We start from the raw sequence: 20,832 nt of genomic DNA on the forward strand, positions 1-20,832 counted from the left end.
ACCTGAGGTCCCATGTCCCACATTCCCAAGGTATCATTCTCTCCTCTCTCCCTGTAATGACAAGGCAGGAGGCCTGTAGGTGAGAACTTTATTTTTCCTACTTTTTCCATCCCTTCATAATAACTTAAGCATATGTGTCACGCTATATCTTTCAGCGGCTGTATGCATTCAAGCGGATTCCCACAGTTATCTTAATTTGCCGTAGAAGTCTACTGTACCATTTGTTCCAGAACAGCACTGAGGGCTTGTGTAGTTGAATGAGGAAATATGATGCTCAGAAACGTTTTCACATGTCGGACCTTGAAGAATGTTTGCCTGATACAGTATCAACATGTATTTTTACAATGCATACAATATGCTCAAACAAGAAAGGGAGATGTGTGTTTAGATAGTTTAGACTGGAAAGTGATCAAAAGATGAAACGGACACTTAAAACAGAGAATAGGAGTTGTAGTTCCATGGGACGGAAATGCTGTGGTAATTTGTTTATTTGATCTGGTAGTCTTCTGTAAAAGATGATAGGTGGGCTTTATCACTTGGCAGTCGGCCATTTTACGCACTCAAAGGGTCCTGGTGTGTGTGCGTACATGCATGTGTACGTGACGGTATGCCTTTGTACGTGCGTGCATGTGTGTGTTTGTTTGCATGTGGTGGGAGATTCCCAAGCAAGTGTTTATGGAACAGCTGACTTTAGCTAAACCTCAGTTTCTAGTTTATTATTCCAGATTTATGGAAGGTGACTAGTTTATTTAGGCTTACTTGTGTTATTCCAGGGGTAAGATTTTTTATCAGAGTGCCTGTGTTATTGCAGTTTTGTGGAGTTTACTTATCTTATGTATATTTTGCAAAAAACATTGTAGAGCAGAGAAAATGGAAAGCACTTAATTTGTTGCCTTTGTGAGCAATGTTTCACAGTACACAATCTAATTTCCCCTTAAATGTCCCATGTTGGGAGGATGACAATGAGTTAATGTGTATGTACATATTTGTTCAGCTGTAGCTTTTACAATTTACTACTGCAAAGGTTATTCCCCCTATTACTACTGATCCACTAAACTATTTACAACTGCTAAACTCATTATCTAACTAATTTGAGTCAGTGCCAGCTCCAGCAATAAATATATTCAGACATGATCCCCAACTGAGTTTAGCCATAGACTCTACTTTAAAATACCTCTAAGCTCCACTAGAGGGAGTAAGTGTTATCAAACTTGTCCCCGCTATTTGAATGAGTCGTATCAGATGCACTACACATGTCCTACAAAGCATTGTTGTGGAGGATTGCACCTTTTTGGTCATTATCACATTTTATGTTTTATAGTGAGTCAAAAGTGAATCACTGCATAGTTGTTGTGATACTTGAGGCCATCTGGTAGAGTTTTCCTTATTAGCTCATTTAAACTCTGTGAAGAAAAGAGGCGTCTGCCAGTGCTGTGAGAGTGAATAAGGCACTAGTTTCTGCAGAAACAGTTTAGATGATAAATCTTTAGAAGAAGGAATGTGATTGTCACTATTCTGTTGAGGTCCTTGTCTGTTCAGCATTGTTGGACTCAGGAAGCTCCCTTTGACCTAGCCCCCCTGTCTTCTCTCCTCTTCACCTCATTCTCTCACCTACAGTTACAAAGACAATCTCCATCCTCGTACTGCCAGTCTGTACAGTCCTTTTTGCTGTCTACTGTCCACTTCCACAGCTCCTCCCCCTTCTGGCTGTCCATAGGCGAATCATACATGTCCCTTCCTGGCTGACCCCTGAGCCCTGCGGTTCATCTGGTGCAGCAGGAGCAGGAAGAGGGCAGAGACGATGAGGGCCACGCCTGCCATGAGGAAGCCTGTCCCATAGTCACTCATTTTGTCTATAAGGAATCCTGGGTGAATAAAAGATGGGACACAATTATTACCATGTCCATGCATGTATAGTCATCTTCCATAATTATGGGATATAAGGAATTTGTTCCCCTCACTAAGGATTGCTGCTATTGCCACACACTAAGCTGTTTAAGAACACCACAGGCCAACCCATATCTTGCTTTTAACTCTTCCTTTATGTTCGATTCGGCCTACACCGTTCATGTTCCGGGTCAATTTGACCCGTACAGTAAGTAATCAAGCTCATAAAATGTATGATTTTAACCTCCTAAAATGTATTTTCCGGTAGCTGAGAATGTCCTTTTTCCCTGAGTTGATAGACCAGCTGTTCAATTCTTTTTGCTAAATGTTTGATTACTGTACCAAAGTCATAAATTATTCAAATTATTTCTTGACAAACATCAGATCACTATCCCTTTGAATATCACAGGGAAACATACTTATATCCTTATGATCATCATGGATAGATCTTTACTGTACATAAGACCGTTAGTCTCTAGCACAAAGGTCAAGGTCAAATTGACTTAAAATTGGATTCAGATCAGTGTTGCTCAGCTTCTGAGCATCATAGGGAAATCAAACGTATATCTATGTGATCAGCATGGTTGTCAACAGCTCCCTAGGAGAGGTGGGTGTGAAGTCAGGCGCAGGAGAGTAAAAATATAGATAAGGCGTTTATTCACGAGTCCAACCATAGAATGGGAACAGGACCAACAGTAGCCCAACGAAATGCCCTGGAACACAGTCCAGAAAAATACATAAGTCTTAACCGAACAAATATAAATGCAACCCAAACCAATGACAGATAACAAACAATCCCGCACAACAACAAACAGGTAGGGCGAGAATAAATACCCCACTACTGACCTAAACTAGACACAGGTGACACACAAGACAGACAAAACCAAACGAAAAGGAAAAAGGATCGGTGGCAGCTAGTAGACCGGCGACAACGACCGCCGAGCGCCGCCCGAACAGGGAGAGAAGCCACCGTCGGTGGAAGTCGTGACAATGGTTGCAACATTCCTGTTCAGTAAGCAGCGTGTTTCTAGGACACACTGCTCAAATGTTATATAGACCAAGGTGAAATTGTGGGTCAAATTCAGATCTGTGTTGCTCAACATCTGAGCATCATAGGGAAATATACACACATTATTATATATATATATATATAACGTGTTTTACAAGCTTGAGATACATACTTAGGAAAGTAAACTCAGCAATAAAACGTCTGGTGTTCAACCTTCCCAAGTTCTCTCACATCACCCCGCTCCTCCGCACACTCCACTGGCTACCAGTTGAAGCTCGCATCTGCTACAAGACCATGGTGCTTGCCTACGGAGCTGTGAAGGGAACGGCACCTCCGTACCTTCAGGCTCCGATCAGTCCCTACACCCAAAGAAGGGCACTGCGTTCATCCACCTCTGGCTTGCTCGCCTCCCTACCTCTGCGGAAGCACAGTTCCCGTTCAGCCCAGTCAAAACTGTTCGCTGCTCTGGCACCCCAATGGTGGAACAAGCTCCCTCACGACGCCAGGACAGCGGAGTCAATCACCACCTTCCAGAGACACCTGAAACCCCACCTCTTTAAGGAATACCTGGGATAGGATAAAGGATTACTTTATCCTATCCCACGTATTCCTTAAAGATGTGGGGTTTCAGGCTCATCCTGACATGACAATGCCACCAGCCATACTGCTCGTTCTGTGCGTGATTTCCTGCAAGACGGGAATGTCAGTGTTCTGCCATGGCCAGCAAAGAGCCTGGATCGCAATCCCATTGAGCACGTCTGGGACCCGTTGGATCGGAGGGTGAGGGCTAGGACCTCCCCCCTTTGTTCAGGGACACATTATTCCATTTCTGTTAGTCACATGTCTGTGGAACTTGTTCAGTTTATGTCTCAGTTGTTGAATCTTGTTATGTTCATACAAATATTTACACATGTTAAGTTTGCTGAAAATAAACGCAGTTGACAGTGAGAGGACGTTTCTTTTTTTGCTGAGTTTAGAAGGGTCGCTACTTCCGGCGCCGACAGAGATGACCGCCTCGCTTCGCGTTCCTAGGAAACTATGCAGTATTTTGTTTTTTTTATATGTGTTATTTCTTACATTGTTACCCCAGGAAATCTTAAGTTTTATTATAAACAGTCGGGAGGAACTATTGGATATAAGAGCAACGTCAACTCACCAACATTATAACCAGGAATACGACTTTCCCGAAGCGGATCCTCTGTTTGGTCCACCACCCAGGACAATGGATCGGATCCCAGCCGGCGACACAAAACAACAGCGCCGCAGAAGGGGCAGACGCAGCGGCCTTCTGGTCAGGCTCTGTAGATGGGCACATCGCGCACCGCTCCCAAGCATACTACTCGCCAATGTGCAGTCTCTTGACAACAAGGTAGATGAAATCTGAGCAAGGGTTGCCTTCCAGAGAGACATAAGAGATTGTAACGTTCTTTGTTTCACGGAAACATGGCTCACTCGGGATACGTCATCAGAGTCGGTACAGCCACCTGGTTTCTTCACGCATCGCGCCGACAGAAACAAACATCTCTCTGGTAAGAAGAAGGGTGGGGGTGTATGCCTTATGATTAACGAGACGTGGTGTGATCATAACAACATTCAGGAACTCAAGTCCTTTTGTTCACCTGACCTAGAATTCCTTACAATCAAATGCCGACCGCATTATCTACCAAGAGAATTCTCTCCGATCATAATCACAGTCGTGTATATACCCCCCAAGCAGACACATAGACGGCCCTGAAAGAACTTCAATTGACTCTATGTAAACTGGAAACCACATATCCTATCCCCATATTGTAGCTGGGGATTTTAACAAGGCTAATCTGAAAACAAATCTCCCTAAATTTTAGCAAAACCCCGGATCATTGTTATTCTAACTTCCGCGACGCATACAAAGCCCTTCCCCGCCCTCCTTTCGGAAAATCTGACCATGACTCCATTTTGTTGCTCCCAGCCTAAAGACAGAAACTAAAACAGGAAGCACCCGTGCTCAGGTCTGTTCAACACTGGTCCAACCAATCGGATTCCACGCTTCAAGATTGCTTCGATCACGTGGACTGGGATATGTTCCGCATAGCATCGGACAATAACATTGATGAATACGCTGATTCGGTGAGCAAGTTTATTAGCAATAAAACCTTCCCCAACCAGAAACCGTGGATTGATGGCAGCACCCGTGCTCAGGTCTGTTCAACGCTGGTCCAACCAATCAGATTCCACGCTTCAAGATTGCTTCGATCACGTGGACTGGGATATGTTCCGCATAGCATCGGACAATAACATTGATGAATACGCTGATTCGGTGAGCAAGTTTATTAGCAATAAAACCTTCCCCAACCAGAAACCGTGGATTGATGGCAGCACCCGTGCTCAGGTCTGTTCAATGCTGGTCCAACCAATCGGATTCCACGCTTCAAGATTGCTTCGATCACGTGGACTGGGATATGTTCCGCATAGCATCGGACAATAACATTGATGAATACGCTGATTCGGTGAGCAAGTTTATTAGCAATAAAACCTTCCCCAACCAGAAACCGTTTATTGATGGCAGCATTCGCGCAAAACTGAAAGCGCAAACCACTGCTTTTAATCAGGGCAATGTGACCGGAAACATGCCCGAATACAAACAGTGTAGCTATTCCCTCCGCAAGGCAATCAAACAAGCTAAGCGTCAGTATAGAGACAAAGTAGAGTCGCAATTCAACGGCTCAGACACAAGAGGCATGTGGCAGGGTCTACAGTCAACCACGGACTACAAAAGGAAAACTAGCCCCATCGCGGACCACAATGTCTTGCTCCCAGACAAACTAAACAACTTCTTTGTTCACTTTGAGGACAATACAGTGCCACTGACACGGCCCGCTACCAAAACCTGCGGGCTCTTCTTCACTGCAGCTAACGTGAGTAAAACATTTAAACGCATTTAAAAGTTAACCCTCGCAAGGCTGCCGGCCCAGACGGCACCCCCAGCCGCATCCTCAGAGCATGCGCAGACCAGCTGGCTGGTGTGTTCACGGACATATTCAATCAATCCTTATCCCAGTCTGCAGTTCCTACATGCTTCAAGAGGGCCACCATTGCTCCTGTCCCTAAGAAAGCAAAGGTAACTGAGCTAAATGGCTATCGCCCCGTAGCACTCACTTCCATCATCATGAAGTGCTTTGAGAGATTAGTCAAGGACCATATCACCTCCACCCTACCTGACACCCTAGACCCACTCCAATTTGCTTACCGCCCCAATAGGTCCACAGACGACGCAATCGCAATCACGCTGCACACTACCCTAACCCATCTGGACAAGAGGAATACCTATGTAAGAACGCTGTTCATCGACTACAGCTCAGCATTTAACACCATAGTAACCTCCAAACTCGTCATTAAGCTTGAGACCCGGGGTCTCGACCCTACCCTGTGAAACTGGGTCCTGGACCTCCTGGACTTCCTACCCTCGCCCCCAGGTGGTGAGGGTAGGAAACAACATCTCCACCCCGCTGATCCTCAACACTGTTGCCCCACAAGGGTGCGTTCTCAGCCCTCTCCTGTACTCCCTGTTCACCAATGACTGCGTGGCCATGCACACCTCCAACTCAATCATCAAGTTTGCAGACGACACTACAGTGGTAGGCTTGGTTACCAGCAACGACGAGACGGCCTACAGGGAGGAGATGAGGGCCCTCGGAGTGTGGTGTCAGGAAAATAATCTCACACTCAATGTCAACAAAACAAAGGAGATGATCGTGGACTTCAGGAAACAGCAGAGGTAGCAGCCCCCTATCCACATCGACGGGACAGTAGTGGAGAAGTTGGACATTTTTAAGTTCCTCGGTGTACACATCACAGACAAACTGAAATGATCTACCCACACAGACAGCGTGGTGAAGAAGGCGCAACAGCGCCTCTTCAACCTCAGGAGGCTGAAGAAATTCGGCTTGTCACCAAAAACACTCAGAAACTTTTACAGATGCACAATCGAGAGCACCCTGTCGAGCTGTATCACCGCCTGGTACGGCAACTGCTCCGCCCACAACCGTAAGGCTCTCCAGAGGGTAGTGAGGTCTGCACAACGCATCACCGGGGGCAAACTACCTGCCCTCCAGCACACATACACCACCCGATGTCACAGGAAGGCCAAAAAGATCATCAAGGACAACCACCTGAGCCACTGCCTGTTCACCCTACTATCATCCAGAAGGTGATGTCAGTACAGGTGCATCAAAGCGAGGACCGAGAGACTGAAAAACAGCTTCTGTCTCAAGGCCATCAGACTGTTAAACAGCCCTCACTAACTTTGAGTGGCTGCTGCCAACATACTGACTCATCTCTAGCCTCTTTATTAATGAAAAATTGATGTAATAAATGTATCACTAGCCACTTTAAACAATGCCACTTTATATAATGTTTACATACCCTATATTACTCATATCATATGTATATACTGTACTCTATACCATCTACTGCATCTTGCCTATGCTGTTCGGCCATCGCTCATTCATATATCTGTATGTACATATTCTTATTCATTCCTTTACACTTGTGTGTATAAGGTAGTTGTGAAATTGTTAGATTACTTGTTAGATATTACTGCATGGTCGGAACTAGAAGCACAAGCATTTCGCTACACTCGCATTAACATCTGCTAACCATGTGTATGTGACAAATAAAATTTGAATTGGTGGAAAAATTGCTTAAAATAGTATTTTAGTGATTTCAAACTCTTTTCCGGGTCAAATTTCCCCAGAACATAAGGGAAGGGATAATCAACATAAAACTTTGATTTAGCTAAATTTTCTGTATCTTAAAATAGCCTTGTAAATGAACTTGAAACAGAATTTGGTGATCTGATATTTTGATATCATGCTAATCCAAAGAGCTTTCATTGTGTTGATAATGATCCCTGGGCTGTAGTCTCTCTGCTAAGCCCCTCTCCCCCTCCCTCTCTCTCTCTCTCTCTCTCTCTCTCAGCAGTAGTGTTTAATCAGAGGAAGGAGTAATGGAGAAAGAGAGAAAGGACCAGCGGCAACTGGGTGGAACTCAACTCTGGCCGAGAAACAATATGGTTCCCTCTTACAAACTGGATCAGGCCTACATTAATTTACAAAGCAATTACACGGATCGTTATGATACAGTGAGAACTACATTCCTTCCTCCTGAAATCCAGCCTCTCCAACTTCAACAACTCACGTCTCTTCTCTATTACTGACAGGAAAATTATAAACTCAGTTAATTGTCTCCTGGAATAGCTATAGCCACAATTAAAGTCATGTTTTTTCTTGGGTGACGGGGCCAGAGTTTGACATAAGAGGTTTTTCCACTTGATGTAGTGTTGAAGGTGCTCTGAGACAAAACACTTTCTGGCATGCCCCGAGCTGTGTGGTGCTAAGCCAAGCCCTGATTTGGCAGCCTATATTTACTGCTATTGTTTAGACCAGAGGGGCAAAATATTACCACCTCAGTAATCAACTCCAAATGCTATGGTTATCAGAGCTTTTCTGAAGGCAGTGGGGCACGTCTATTATACTGTTAGTATTCTTCCACTATGTTGTATTGTGTGTTTTTGGACTGTGAGCCAACAGAGTTAACATTTAAGAGTACCTTTGCTATTTATATTTTTACCCAATGTTGTGAGTGCAGTTGTTCACAAGGTCTTTGAAGAATCATGGTCTGTGAAACATTATTTAACATTCAGACAAAGAGCTGGAGCGGAGTGTGTGTGTTAGAAGAGGAAGTCAATGGAGAGGAAACCCATCCCAGAGAAATACATTTATTATGGGGTCAATAGCCCGTGAAATTAACTGTAAAGCACAATGATATATATTTGTGCACAGTCTCTGAATATAGGATCTCTGTATATGAATGTTAGTAAAAACCATCATCTACTGGAGGATGACCATTCGAAGGAAGAGCTCAAATCCCTTAATGGTTAGCTACATGAAGTGATGTTCAATTAAAACCAGAACATGGTTACAATAATCACACGGTTCATAACTCAAGGTTACATTTTCTATAAGCAAATGACTTTTGGAATTGCAGAGACAAGGTCATAGAGAATACCCTTGAGCTAATGACAGATGAGCTCACCTGCGATGGGCGGCCCCAGGAGGCCACCGCTGCTGCGGATGAGCATGAAGAAGCCGAGGGCACTCCCCAGCCGCTGCACGCCTACCACCTCAGCCAGCACGGTGATGTGGATGGAGACGGTGGCCCCGTACACCAGGCCATAGGCTGAACTGAAGGCAGCCAGCTCAAGGAAGGAGGAGGCGAGGGGACACAGCAGCAGGACTATACCCAGCAAGATCACAGTGGCAGTCAGCTGCTGCACCATCTCCACTAGACGCAGGTTGGCCACCCAGCCGAAGAACACCCGGCCCGTCAGGTCCAGAACTGCTGAGATGGACATGAGGGCAGTTGCCTGGTACTCCTCTACTCCCTGGCTCCGGGCATAGGGCACAAGGAAGAGGGCCGGGGCAAAAAAGCCCAAAGCAGCAAACACTCCGAACATGGAGTAGACCATGAAGCGGGGGTTGGTGATGAGTGTGTAGTCCACGTAGCGCTGGACTTTGCTCCATAGCTCAGCCTTTCTGGCCTTCTGGGCTTGGGCCTTACCTGTCCCCTCCACTGTCCCCTCAGAGCTGGATTTAGTCTGGGATAAGGCATCCAACGGCAAGTCTCCTTCCTCCTCTCTGACCTCCTTGGGAGGCAGCTTAGTGGGGGTGTTCAGGGGGCGCAGTAACATCCCACAAACACACAGGTTGAGCTGCAGGCCCCCCAGCACTAGCATGGCCCCCCTCCAGGAGTAGTGGTCCACCAGCAGCTGGAACAGGGGAGTAAACAGGAAGGTGATGATGCACTCTCCAGCGCTGGCCAAGGCGTTGGCCATGGGCCTCCTCTTCTCAAAATACCAGCCCACCATGGTCACTGTGGGGGTCCAGGTCAGGGCATAACCAAAACCTACAGGGCAAGTAAAGACCACAGCACTGTATGTGGGACTGGAGAAATAATTAATTTAAGGAAAGATTGGGATTGGGGGGTTGAACTTATTAGAAACATAGTTAAATTGCAGTCAGTTCTCATAAATCATGAACAGAATGCATCAATGATTCGTATGTCCTTCAACTTTCTGAAGAAGTAACGTCTGTTTCAATGCGCCTGTGTGATGTTGTGTAGCCAGTTAGCATGCCTAAACAGTCATTTCTAAAAAGGCTTTCCCATAAAACCTTCTCAATGAAATGGTGACTAGGCCTACCTGGCAGAATGACATCATGATGATTTGTATCATCGGGTGGGCATTTGTTTTGCAAACTCTTCCCATCACATGAAACACCGCTACAAGAACCGCTACAGACATCTAGCGCTAGCCAAACTCAATGGTCTCTAGCTGGTGCACAGTTGAATTAAAGGTCAACTACACCCTCCCCAGACCTCAAAAGTGATTTAGTTTAAGCATTCTTGTTGACTTATAATATCAAATATGGTTGTTTTTCTATTTAAAAAAAGTATGTTTTTGAGAGTGAAAAACAGAAGAAAATAGGGAAAAATCCCAAACCTGGAATAACGAATCCGAGAAAATGGAAATTGGCAAAATAAATGTAAATAATGTTAATTATCATGCTCTATGTATTCCTGTTTGGGGAGACTGAGATTAACATTACATGTCATGACAAACCTTAAGCGCAGATGAAAAAGCCCAACTCCCCCTGCCCTAGGACACTATTTTCTCTATCTATTGTGGTTTAGAAAGTAAGGAGTATTGAGATGAATTAAATGCGTATTATCTACTTGTTATTCACAACAACAACAAAAAACTTTTAAAAAGTGCCATTTTTTTAATCACTTTTTGGGTCCTAACTAATTTGCATACCTGATCTATGTGTGTTTGTATCTATACTGTCAGACCACTTACCGGTTAGGAGCCCAACAGTGATGTAAAGTTGAACCAGGTTCTGGGCGTAAGCCCCAGCCACCATCCCCACACAGCTCAGCAGACCCCCTATCATCACCACGGCCCGGTGGCTGTAGCGAGCACTCAGAGCAGACGCCATGGGGGCTAAACAGGGAAACACAGGAGAACCAGTCAGACTAAGCATCAAAACTTTGTGAAAGACAAATGCAGCCAAGAGTTCTAAACTGATGTGAAGTTTACAGTGCTGATTACATTTCCATATTCTATTGTAATCCTGTTAATCTGAACTCTCATCTGATTGCAACTAGTTTGATTAATTTATCTGTTTCTCATCAACACATCTTAGTGCTCTTCATGTACACTCTTTTTCTCTTATAGATTTGTTTTCTTGTGGTTTTTACTCTTTGACTGAGGTGGCATCAATTACACACTCCAAAAGCTCTGGTCAGAAATGAGAGTGGTGAGCTTCAGCAAAACATAATTGTGCTTCTAGGGTGGGGGTCTGGCGACTAGGCGATTTATTTTTACTTTTTCTTCAAATTTCATGCACAAGATTACTTTTTAATATATCACTTAACACTACAGCTAGCAAGATGGAATGTTAATGGGATGAATGGCCAAAATAAACGAGCGGCCTGCTTAGATACTTTTGTAGACATAACATTTATGTTATATTTATTCAAGAGTCCCACCTAAAATAATCTGATGCCCAAAGATTTGCAAACAGGCATTATGTTGCAGTGTCATCCTCTGTAGATCCCAAAACTCGTGGCTCCCTTGTTGTCATGAGACGTAGTTTAACATGGACTGTTCTGGGAAAATATGGTAGCGCTGACGGTAGGATATCATATAACAAAACTGCAATCTCAGATAGGAAAATGGCTTTCATATCAGTACATGCTCCAACCCAGTATGAGCCTACTTTTTTTTTGATCTAACCATGTTGGTGGCAGATATTACAGATTTTTCTCTGATCATATGAATGCCATTTTATTAACTTTGGCCACCAATCTCAAATGGCTTTCACACCCGTGTCGGTGGCATTTAGAAACCTGGTCAGGGATTTTAATCTCACTGACATAGGACTATGTCTAGACAATTTTGTTTTTACTCTGCTAGACATAAATCCTACTCCAGAATAGATTACATTCTATCTTCCAACACTGCATTCTCAGATATTCATAATGCATCGATATGCCCATGTCCACTATCTGATCATGGCTTAGTCAGAGCATCATGCCGGCATTTCAATGTAACGTTAATAAAGAACAAACCATTTAGTACTCTATTTGAAAACTAACTAGTTTAACTAACACAGATTGTTGGGTCTGTTGAAGATGTCCTTATCCAGCTCAGCATTCCATAGTGCCTTCCAAGCTCATTACTAAGCTAAGGACCCTGGGACTGAACACCTCCCTCTGCAACTGGATCCTGGACTTCCTGACAGGACAACACCAGGTGGTGAGGGTAGGCAACAACATATCTGCCACGCTGACCCGCAATATGGGGGCCTCATAACCTCTCTGGGACATCTGGGACGCTAGCGTCCCACCCGCGGTACACACTATCAACAGCCAGTGAAATAGCAGGGCGGCAAATTCAAAACAACAAAAATCTCATAATTCAAATTTCTCAAGCATACAAGTATTATACACCATTTTAAAGATAAGATTCTCCTTAATCTAACCACAGTGTCCGATTTCAAAAAGGCTTTACAGCGAAAGCATAACATTCGATTATGTTATGACAGTGCCGAGACAAGAAAAACCACACAGCCATTTTCCAAGCAAGGAGAGGCGTCACAAAAACCAGAAATACAGCTAAAATGTATCACCAACTTTTGATGATCTTCATCAGATGACACTCCCAGGACTCAATGTTACAAAATACATGTATGTTTTGTTCGATAAAGTTCATATTTATATCCATAAACCCCATTTTACATTGGCACGTGATGTTCAGAAAATGTATTCCCACCAAAACCCCTGGTGAATGAGCACATCAATTTACAAAAATACTCATCATAAACGTTGATAAAATTTCCAACAGTTATTGAAAGAATTATAGATATACTACTCCTTAATGCAACCGCTGTGTCAGATTTTAAGATCATTTTACGGCGAAAGCACATTTTTCAATATTCTGAGTACAGAGCTCAGGCATCAAAGCAAGCTATACAGTTACCCCCCGAGTTCTGGAGTCAACTAAACAAAGAATTAGTATTATAAATCTTCCCTTACCTTTGCTGATCTTCGTCGGAATGCACTTCCAGGACTCCCACAAGAAATGTTATTTTTGTTCGAAAAACTCCATATTTATTTCCAAATACCTCCGTTTTGTTCGCGCGTTCAGATCACTAATCCAAAGGCATAACGCGAGACTGCAAAACCAGAGATGAAAAGTCAAATAGTTCCATTACCGCTCATAGAAACATGTCAAATGATGTTTACAATCAATCCTTAGGGTCTTTTTAACATAAAACTTCGATAATATTCCAACCGGACAATAGCGTATTCATTACAGAGGAAAAAGAAGGAGTGGCGCGCCAAGCGTGCCCACGCAGTAAACAACTCACTGCTCCCAGGCAGTCCACTGATTGAGCTCCTATTCTCTGCCCAGTAACAGTAGACGCATGAAACAAGTTTCTAAAGGCTGTTGACAGCCAATGGAAGCCTTAGGAAGTGCAAAATGACCCCACAGACACTGTAGTTTGAATAGGGATTAGATAGAAAAACTACAAGTCACTTCCTGGTTGGATTTTTTCTCAGGTTTTTGCCTGCCATATGAGTTCTGTTATACTCAGACATCATTCAAACAGTTTTCTATCCAAATCTACTAATAATATGCATATCTGACCTTCTGGGCCCGAGAAGCAGGCAGTTTAATTTGTGCACGGATTCATCTGAATTTCTGAATACTGCCCTGTCACCAAGAAGTTAAGGGTGCATTCTTAATCCCCTCCTGTACTCCCTGTTACCCCACAACTGTGTGGCCAAGCACGACTCCAACACCATCATTAAGTTTACCCGACGACACAATGGTGGTAGGCCTGATCACTGACGACGATGAGACAGCCTATAGGGAGGAGGTCAGAAACTTGGCAGTGTGGTGCCAGGACAACAACCTCTCCCTCAATGTCAGCAAGACAAAGGAGTTGATTGTGGACACAGGAAACGGAGGGTTGAGCATGCCTCCATTCACATCGACAGAGCTGCAATGGAGCGGGTTGAGAGCTTCAAGTTCCTTGGTGTCCACATCACTAAGGATCTATCGTGGTCCAAACACACCAACACAGTTGTGAAGAGGGCACGACAACGCCTCTCCCCCCTCAGGATGCAGAAAAGATTTGGCATGGGCCCTCAGATCCTCGAAAGGTTCTACAGCTGCACCATTGAGAGCATCTTTACTGGCTGCATCACCACATGGTATGGCAACGGCTTGGTATCCTACCGCAAGGCGCTATAGAGGGTAATGCGGATGGCCCAGTACATCACGGGGTCCAAGCTCCCTTCCATTCAGGACTTTTATACCATGCAGTGTCAGAGGAAGTCCCTAAAAATTGTCAACGACTCCAGCCACCCAAGTCATAGACTGTTCTCTCTGTTACTGCTTGGCAAACTGTACCAATACACCAAGTCTGGAATCAAACAGGACCCTGAACATGCATAAGACTGCTAAATAGTTAATTAAATAGTTAATCAAATAGCTACCCTGACTATCTGCATTGACGCTTTTTGCAATAACTTTGACTCGTTATATACGCTGCTAGTACTGTTAATTATCTGTCACTTTATTCCTAGTTATATATATACTACCGATCAAAAGTTTTAGAACACCTACTCATTCAAGGGTTTTTCTGTATTTTTACTATTTTCTACATTGGGCTTTTTAACCAAAAAGGAGAGTGATGGAGTGCTGCATCAGATGACCTGGCCTCCACAATCCCCCGAACTCAACCAAATTGAGACGGTTTGGGATGAGTCGGACCGCAGACTGAAGGAAAAGCAGCCAACAAGTGCTCAGCATATGTGGGAACTCCTTCAAGACTGTTGGAAAAACATTCCAGGTGAAGCTGATTGAGAGAATGCCAAGAGTATGCGAAGCTGTCATCAAGGCAATGGGTGGCTATTTGGAGAATCTCAAATATATTTTGATTTGTTTAACACTTCTTTGGTTACTACACGATTCCATACGTGTTATTTCAAAGTTGTGATGTCTACACTATTATTATACAATGTAGAAAACAGTAAAAATAAAGAAAAACCCTTGAATGAGTAGGTGTGTCCAAACTTTTGACTGGTACTGTAGGTGTCCCTACATCACCCTGGCTAAAGCTGTCAGCTGCTTAAAACCCTATACTGACACCTGGTGGTTAATATCTCAGAAGACTGTCATGGATAGTTTTTTTTTTTTAACCTTTATTTAACCAGGTAGGCAAGTTGAGAACAAGTTCTCATTTACAATTGCGACCTGGCCAAGATAAAGCAAAGCAGTTCGACACATACAACAACACAGAGTTACACATGGAGTAAAACAAACATATTTACAGATGGGCTGTGTACAACTGCAGCGATCAGTAAGCTGCTCTGACAGCTGACGCTTAAAGTTAGTGAGGGAGATATAAGTCTCCAACTTCAGTGATTTTTGCAATTCGTTCCAGTCATTGGCAGCAGAGAACTGCAAGGAAAGGCGGCCAAAGTAGGTGTTGGCTTTGGGAATGACCAGTGAAATATACTTGTTGGAGCGAGTGCTACGGGTGGGTGTTGCTATGGTGACCAGTGAGCTGAGATAAGGCGGAGCTTTACCTAGCAAAGACTTATAGATGACCTGGAGCCAGTGGGTTTGGCAACAAATATGTAGCAAGGACCAGCCAACAAGAGCATACAGGTTGCAGTGGTGGGTAGTATATGGGGCTTTGGTGACAAAACGGATGGTACTGTGATAGACTGCATCCAATTTGCTGAGTAGAGTGTTGGAGGCTATTTTGTAAATGACATCGCCGAAGTCAAGGATCGGTAGGATAGTCAGTTTTACAAGGTTATGTTTGGATTGGAGATGCTTAATGTAAGTCTGGAAGGAGAGTTTACAGTCTAGCCAGACACCTAGGTATTTATAGTTGTACACATATTCTAAGTCAGAAATCGTCCAGAGTAGTGATGCTAGTCAGGCGGGTGGGTGCGGGCAGCGATCGGTTGAAGAGCATGCATTTCGTTTTACTTGCATTTAAGAGCAGTTGGAGGCCACGGAAGGAGTGTTGTATGGCATTGAAGTTCGTTTGGAGGTTTGTTAACACAGTGTCCAAAGAAGAGCCAGATGTATAGAGAATGGTGTCGTCTGCGTAGAGGTGGATCAGAGAATCACCCGCAGCAAGAGCGACAACCATATATACAGAGAAAAGAGTCGGCCCGAGAATTTAACCCTGTGGCACCCCCATAGAGATTGCCAGAGGTCCGGACAACAGGCCCTCCGATTTGACACACTGAACTCTATCTGAGAAGTAGTTAGTGAACCAAGTGAGGCAGTCATTAGAGAAACCAAGGCTTTTGAGTCTGCCGATAAGAATACGATGATTGACAGAGTCGAAAGCCTTGGCCAGGTCGATGAAGACGGCTGTACAGTACTGTCTTTTATCGATGGCGGCTATGATATCATAAACAAACTGACATAAACATGTAGTAGAAATGAGTATAGTAGAAATAGTTAAAGAAATGTCCAGAAGAGTTGGAGCCTTTATTTTGATCCACGTTTGCCTTGAATAATACTAGTTTAACTTACTCAGATTTCACTTTAAAGACAGTCCGATTTCATTGGACAAGTCAAGGACAATTCAAGGACAAATCATGTTTTAATTGCCTTCGAACAAGGTTCTCACCTCCACAGTGTATGGTTGCCACAGCGATGGATGTAATCCAGGAGGTTCCTGTTGCTGTGGCCTCAAAGTAGCTGTGGATCTCCATGTAGAACACTCCGAAGGCCTTGATCACTCCAAAGGTCAGCCCAAACACCAGGAAGCAGGCCAGCAGGATGAACCATCCGTAGCCTCCATCAGGGGGTGTCAGAGTCTAGGTGATGTGGGTAAGGCAGAGTCAGGCGCAGGACACAGAGATGAGTAATAATAGTAACTTTACTCAAAAATAATCCTCCAACAAGGAGAACGAAAATCCAGAATCACATAAACGAGACAACTGACAACAATAAACACGCACAAAACCATGATGGCTCCAGAGGGTTAAATAGGGAAATAATTCAAACGAAATGGGAACCAGGTGTGTACAATACAGACAAAACAAATGGAAAAAGAAATGTAGATCGGTGGAGGCTAGAAAGCCGGTGACGTCGACCGCCGAACGCCGCCCGAACCAGGAGAGGCACCAACTTCGGCGGAAGTCATGACAGGGGGGCCCACCGTAAGCTGTTGTCGCTCCCGCACAGTCCCACTCTTCACTGGGGAGTCCATCTCCAACCTTAGGCTGACAGGCTCTTCTCAAGCATCTATGGTAAGATACAGTAATAGATAAGATAATATCAATTTGTTCTTATATCTGTCCATCCTGTTTAAACAGGTGTTGTTGTGACTCCATTTTTTTTAAATTGTTTTTTGGATTTCACCTTTTTTTAACCCAGTTGGCCAGTTGAGAACAAGTTCTCATTTACAACTGCGACCTGGCCATAAAGCAAAGCAGTGCGACACAAACAACACAGAGTTACAAATGGGATAAACAAAAGTCGAGTCAAAAACACAATAGAAAAGTCTATATACAGTGTGTGCAAATGTAGTAAGATTAGGGAGGTAAGGCCATAATGGCAAATAAGATATAATTATGGTATGGTAGACCATAATGATTATGGTAGACCATAATGGCAAATAAGATATAAGTCTCCAACTTCAGTGATTTTTGCAATTCGTTCCAGTCATTGGCAGCAGAGAACTGGAAGGAAAGGCGGCCAAAGGGGGAGTTGGCTTTGGGGATGACCAGTGAAATATACCTTCTGGAGCGTGTGCTACGGGTGGGTGCTGCTATGGTGACCAGTGAGCTGAGATAAGGTGGGGCTTTACCTAGCAAAGACTTATAGATGACCTGGAGCCAGTGGGTTTGGCAATGAATATGAAGTGAGGGCCAGCCAACGAGAGCATACAGGTCGCAGTGGTGGGTAGTATATGGGGCTTTGGTGACAAAACAGATGGTACTGTGCTAGACTACATCCAATTTACTGAGTAGAGTGTTTCAGGCTAATTTGTAAATGACATTGCCGAAGTCAAGGATCGGTAGGATACATTTGACATTTTTACATTTTAGCAGACGCTCTTATCCAGAGCGACTTACAGTAGCGAATGCATACATTTCATACAATTTCATACATACCATACTTTTTTTTCTGTGCTGGCCCCCCGTGGGAATCGAACCCACAACCCTTGCGTTGCAAACACCATGCTCTACCAACTGAGCTACAGGGAAGGCTAGTCAGTTTTACGAGGGTATGTTTGGCAGCATGAGTGAAGGAGGCTTTGTTGCAAAATAGGAAGCCGATTCTAGATTTAATTTTGGATTGGAGATGCTTAATGTGAGTCTGGAAGGAGAGTTTACAGTGTAACCAGACACCTAGGTATTTGTAGTTGTCCACATATTCTAAGTCAGAACCGTCCAGAGTAGTGATGCTAGTCGGGAGGGCTAGTCGGGCGGGCGGGTGTGGGCAGCAATCGATGAAAGAGCATGCATTTCGTTTTACTTGCATTTAAGAGCAGTTGGAGGCCACGGAAGGAGTGTTGTATGGCATTGAATCTCGTTTGGAGGTTTGTTAACACAATATCCAAAGAAGGGCCAGAAGTATACAGAATGGTATCGTCTGCGTAGAGGTGGATCAGAGAATCACCCGCAGCAAGAGCGTCATCATTGATGTATATAGATAAAAGAGATAGAGATAAAGCTCCCTCACAGTCATGCTGATTCCCACGTAAAACAGCCTTTGAGTGACCAAAACATCACCCATAATATTTTTATGTACTTTTTCTCTCATGTCAATCTATCAGGAAGTCTGAAAAGAGTGGGAGGGGAGCTAATAGTCTGAATGGGAGGGGAGCTCAACTTTTACTGACAGTTCTTTGAATTGCCTATGTCGAGCAATGTGTGCTCGATGCTGCAGTAAGATTGCCTCAAGCAAATTTGCTGCTACACAAAGAACTCAAACAAATTGAAATTGCAACATCCAGTCCTGTCATACATCACATCATGGTTTCACTGTTCACGACCTTTAAGTAATCTACACCAGAGTACAACAGATGTGTGAAGTGCAGCCTTCAACAGAGCATTATTATTGCCATCTGAAATAGGTGCCAGCTTCGCTGAACTCCAGAGATATTGCCAGAACTTTAAATTGCTGAAATATTACATTGCAATTTTAACTTTTAATTGTTGCAACAGGAGTTATGAGATAACATACACCCTCTGAAAAAGTCACTGACCTGCCATTACCAGAGGTACAGTATGAGAGCTACTGTATGGATGGTTTACCTGTCATAGTGGTCTGATGAGTGGTTGGCTCAGTCAGTCCCGATCTGTAGGTAGAAAGATCACACTGACACTCACCAGCACAGACACCACACACCAGCACAGACACCACATTAACTCTCCGCCAGGATACAAAGGTTAAAGATGGGGCAGAGAGGGTGAGGGGGGTGTTACAATACCTCACTCTACAAGGAGTTGGACTAATATAGTTAATGAACATAGTTGAGCATGCAAAGATCACCTGCAGAGGACTTCATATAAAGTAGGGGCATTATAAAAGGAATAAGGGGTTTATAAGGCCAGTGTGACCATTACTTTTTAACCAGCCTCTCACTCTGCTGCATAAAGCCAGTAAAAATGAGTCCAATGCTGGTCATTATGTACATATATATCAGTATGGGCAAATGATATTGTCATCCTCAGGTTCATACAAACTTGGCAGAGATACATGTTATGATCACAGATTCATGGTTGCTAGCTAGGCCACATGTGGACTGCCACAGTACCAAAGTGCAATGCAATATGTCAGTATACTGTCTCAAGGACGTTGATTGGTCTCGTTTTGCATTCCTGTTCAGTCATTTTGTTGTATTTTTATGGGTACAGTGTTTTCCTGTGTTTTCATAACTTTTGCCTACTACTCTGTTATTCAACCCATTGATTCCAAAGGTGTTGTATCACAGGTTGATGATTACAAAACCAGGGCCTCTTTCACAAGCACTGGTCATGTCCCTACGCACGGTAACTGTAACCTCATGTAACTCAGCCAAAGAAGAGGACTCTCATAACCAGGCCAGACATATTCAACCCATTACTAGCATATCTATGTGTAAGGACACTCGCATGCATAAGTCTGTGCCTTCAGATTTTTTTACTCTGTTATCCTGTTTGCGCCAGAGGGAAAGAGGTCCTCTCTCCTCTGATAATATGGTGTTCTGTAAGCTAAATGAGAAATAGAGACTGAGTTACTGGTAGCACTGACTGTACAGTTGTGAGACCAGCTATATTTAATCACAGATTAGACCCTAGCTGTTTACCTGTACCTCAGAGGGGGACTGTGACGTGGTGTGGTGGGAAGGAAGGAAGGCACAATCTGGCCCCAAGAAAACATCCAGCTTTGACTTGGATGAGAAAGCTAGTATTTTCAGTATTGATTTATGAAGCTTTTGCTGAATACTTTGTTTGTGTCGAACTTTGCTATGTTCCACTGGCTCACATCTTTTACTTAACCTATTGAGCCAGACTAGTGGTAAAATAGCATCATTTCTCACTCCAAGGGATTCTGGTAACAACATATTTTATGCAGTGTTATAATTCGCTATGACGGATTTCGATAGTCTCCTCTAAATTCTTGTCAAAGTCATTCTGGAATCTCCTCTGTTCGGGGTTTAAAGCTTAGAATGAAAAAAGAAATACATCTGCTACATCCCCAGGTCATTTAGAAAGGAACAGATCTCCCTGCCTGTATTATGGCAACATATCTTCACATATTACAGAATATTACACAGGATTTCTCGTAAGTGAAAGTCTGTGTG

General features: G+C 43.8%; 1 protein-coding gene across 1 annotated transcript; it reads right to left on the minus strand.

Annotated features, from left to right (window-relative positions):
* Nucleotides 1–470: 470 nt before the first annotated feature.
* si:dkey-246g23.4 (monocarboxylate transporter 2) lies at nucleotides 471–19,472 on the minus strand. Its single transcript, XM_014124266.2, has 6 exons — nucleotides 19,301–19,472; nucleotides 17,197–17,282; nucleotides 16,663–16,852; nucleotides 10,791–10,934; nucleotides 8,969–9,838; nucleotides 471–1,865 (listed from the first exon to the last, which is right to left on the minus strand). The coding sequence occupies exons 2-6, from the start codon at nucleotides 17,245–17,247 to the stop codon at nucleotides 1,723–1,725; spliced, it is 1,398 nt and encodes a 465-aa protein (XP_013979741.1). The 5' UTR covers nucleotides 17,248–17,282; nucleotides 19,301–19,472; the 3' UTR covers nucleotides 471–1,722.
* Nucleotides 19,473–20,832: the final 1,360 nt, after the last annotated feature.

This window comes from Salmo salar, chromosome ssa10, assembly GCF_905237065.1.
Source record: "Salmo salar chromosome ssa10, Ssal_v3.1, whole genome shotgun sequence".
NCBI lineage: Eukaryota > Metazoa > Chordata > Actinopteri > Salmoniformes > Salmonidae > Salmo > Salmo salar.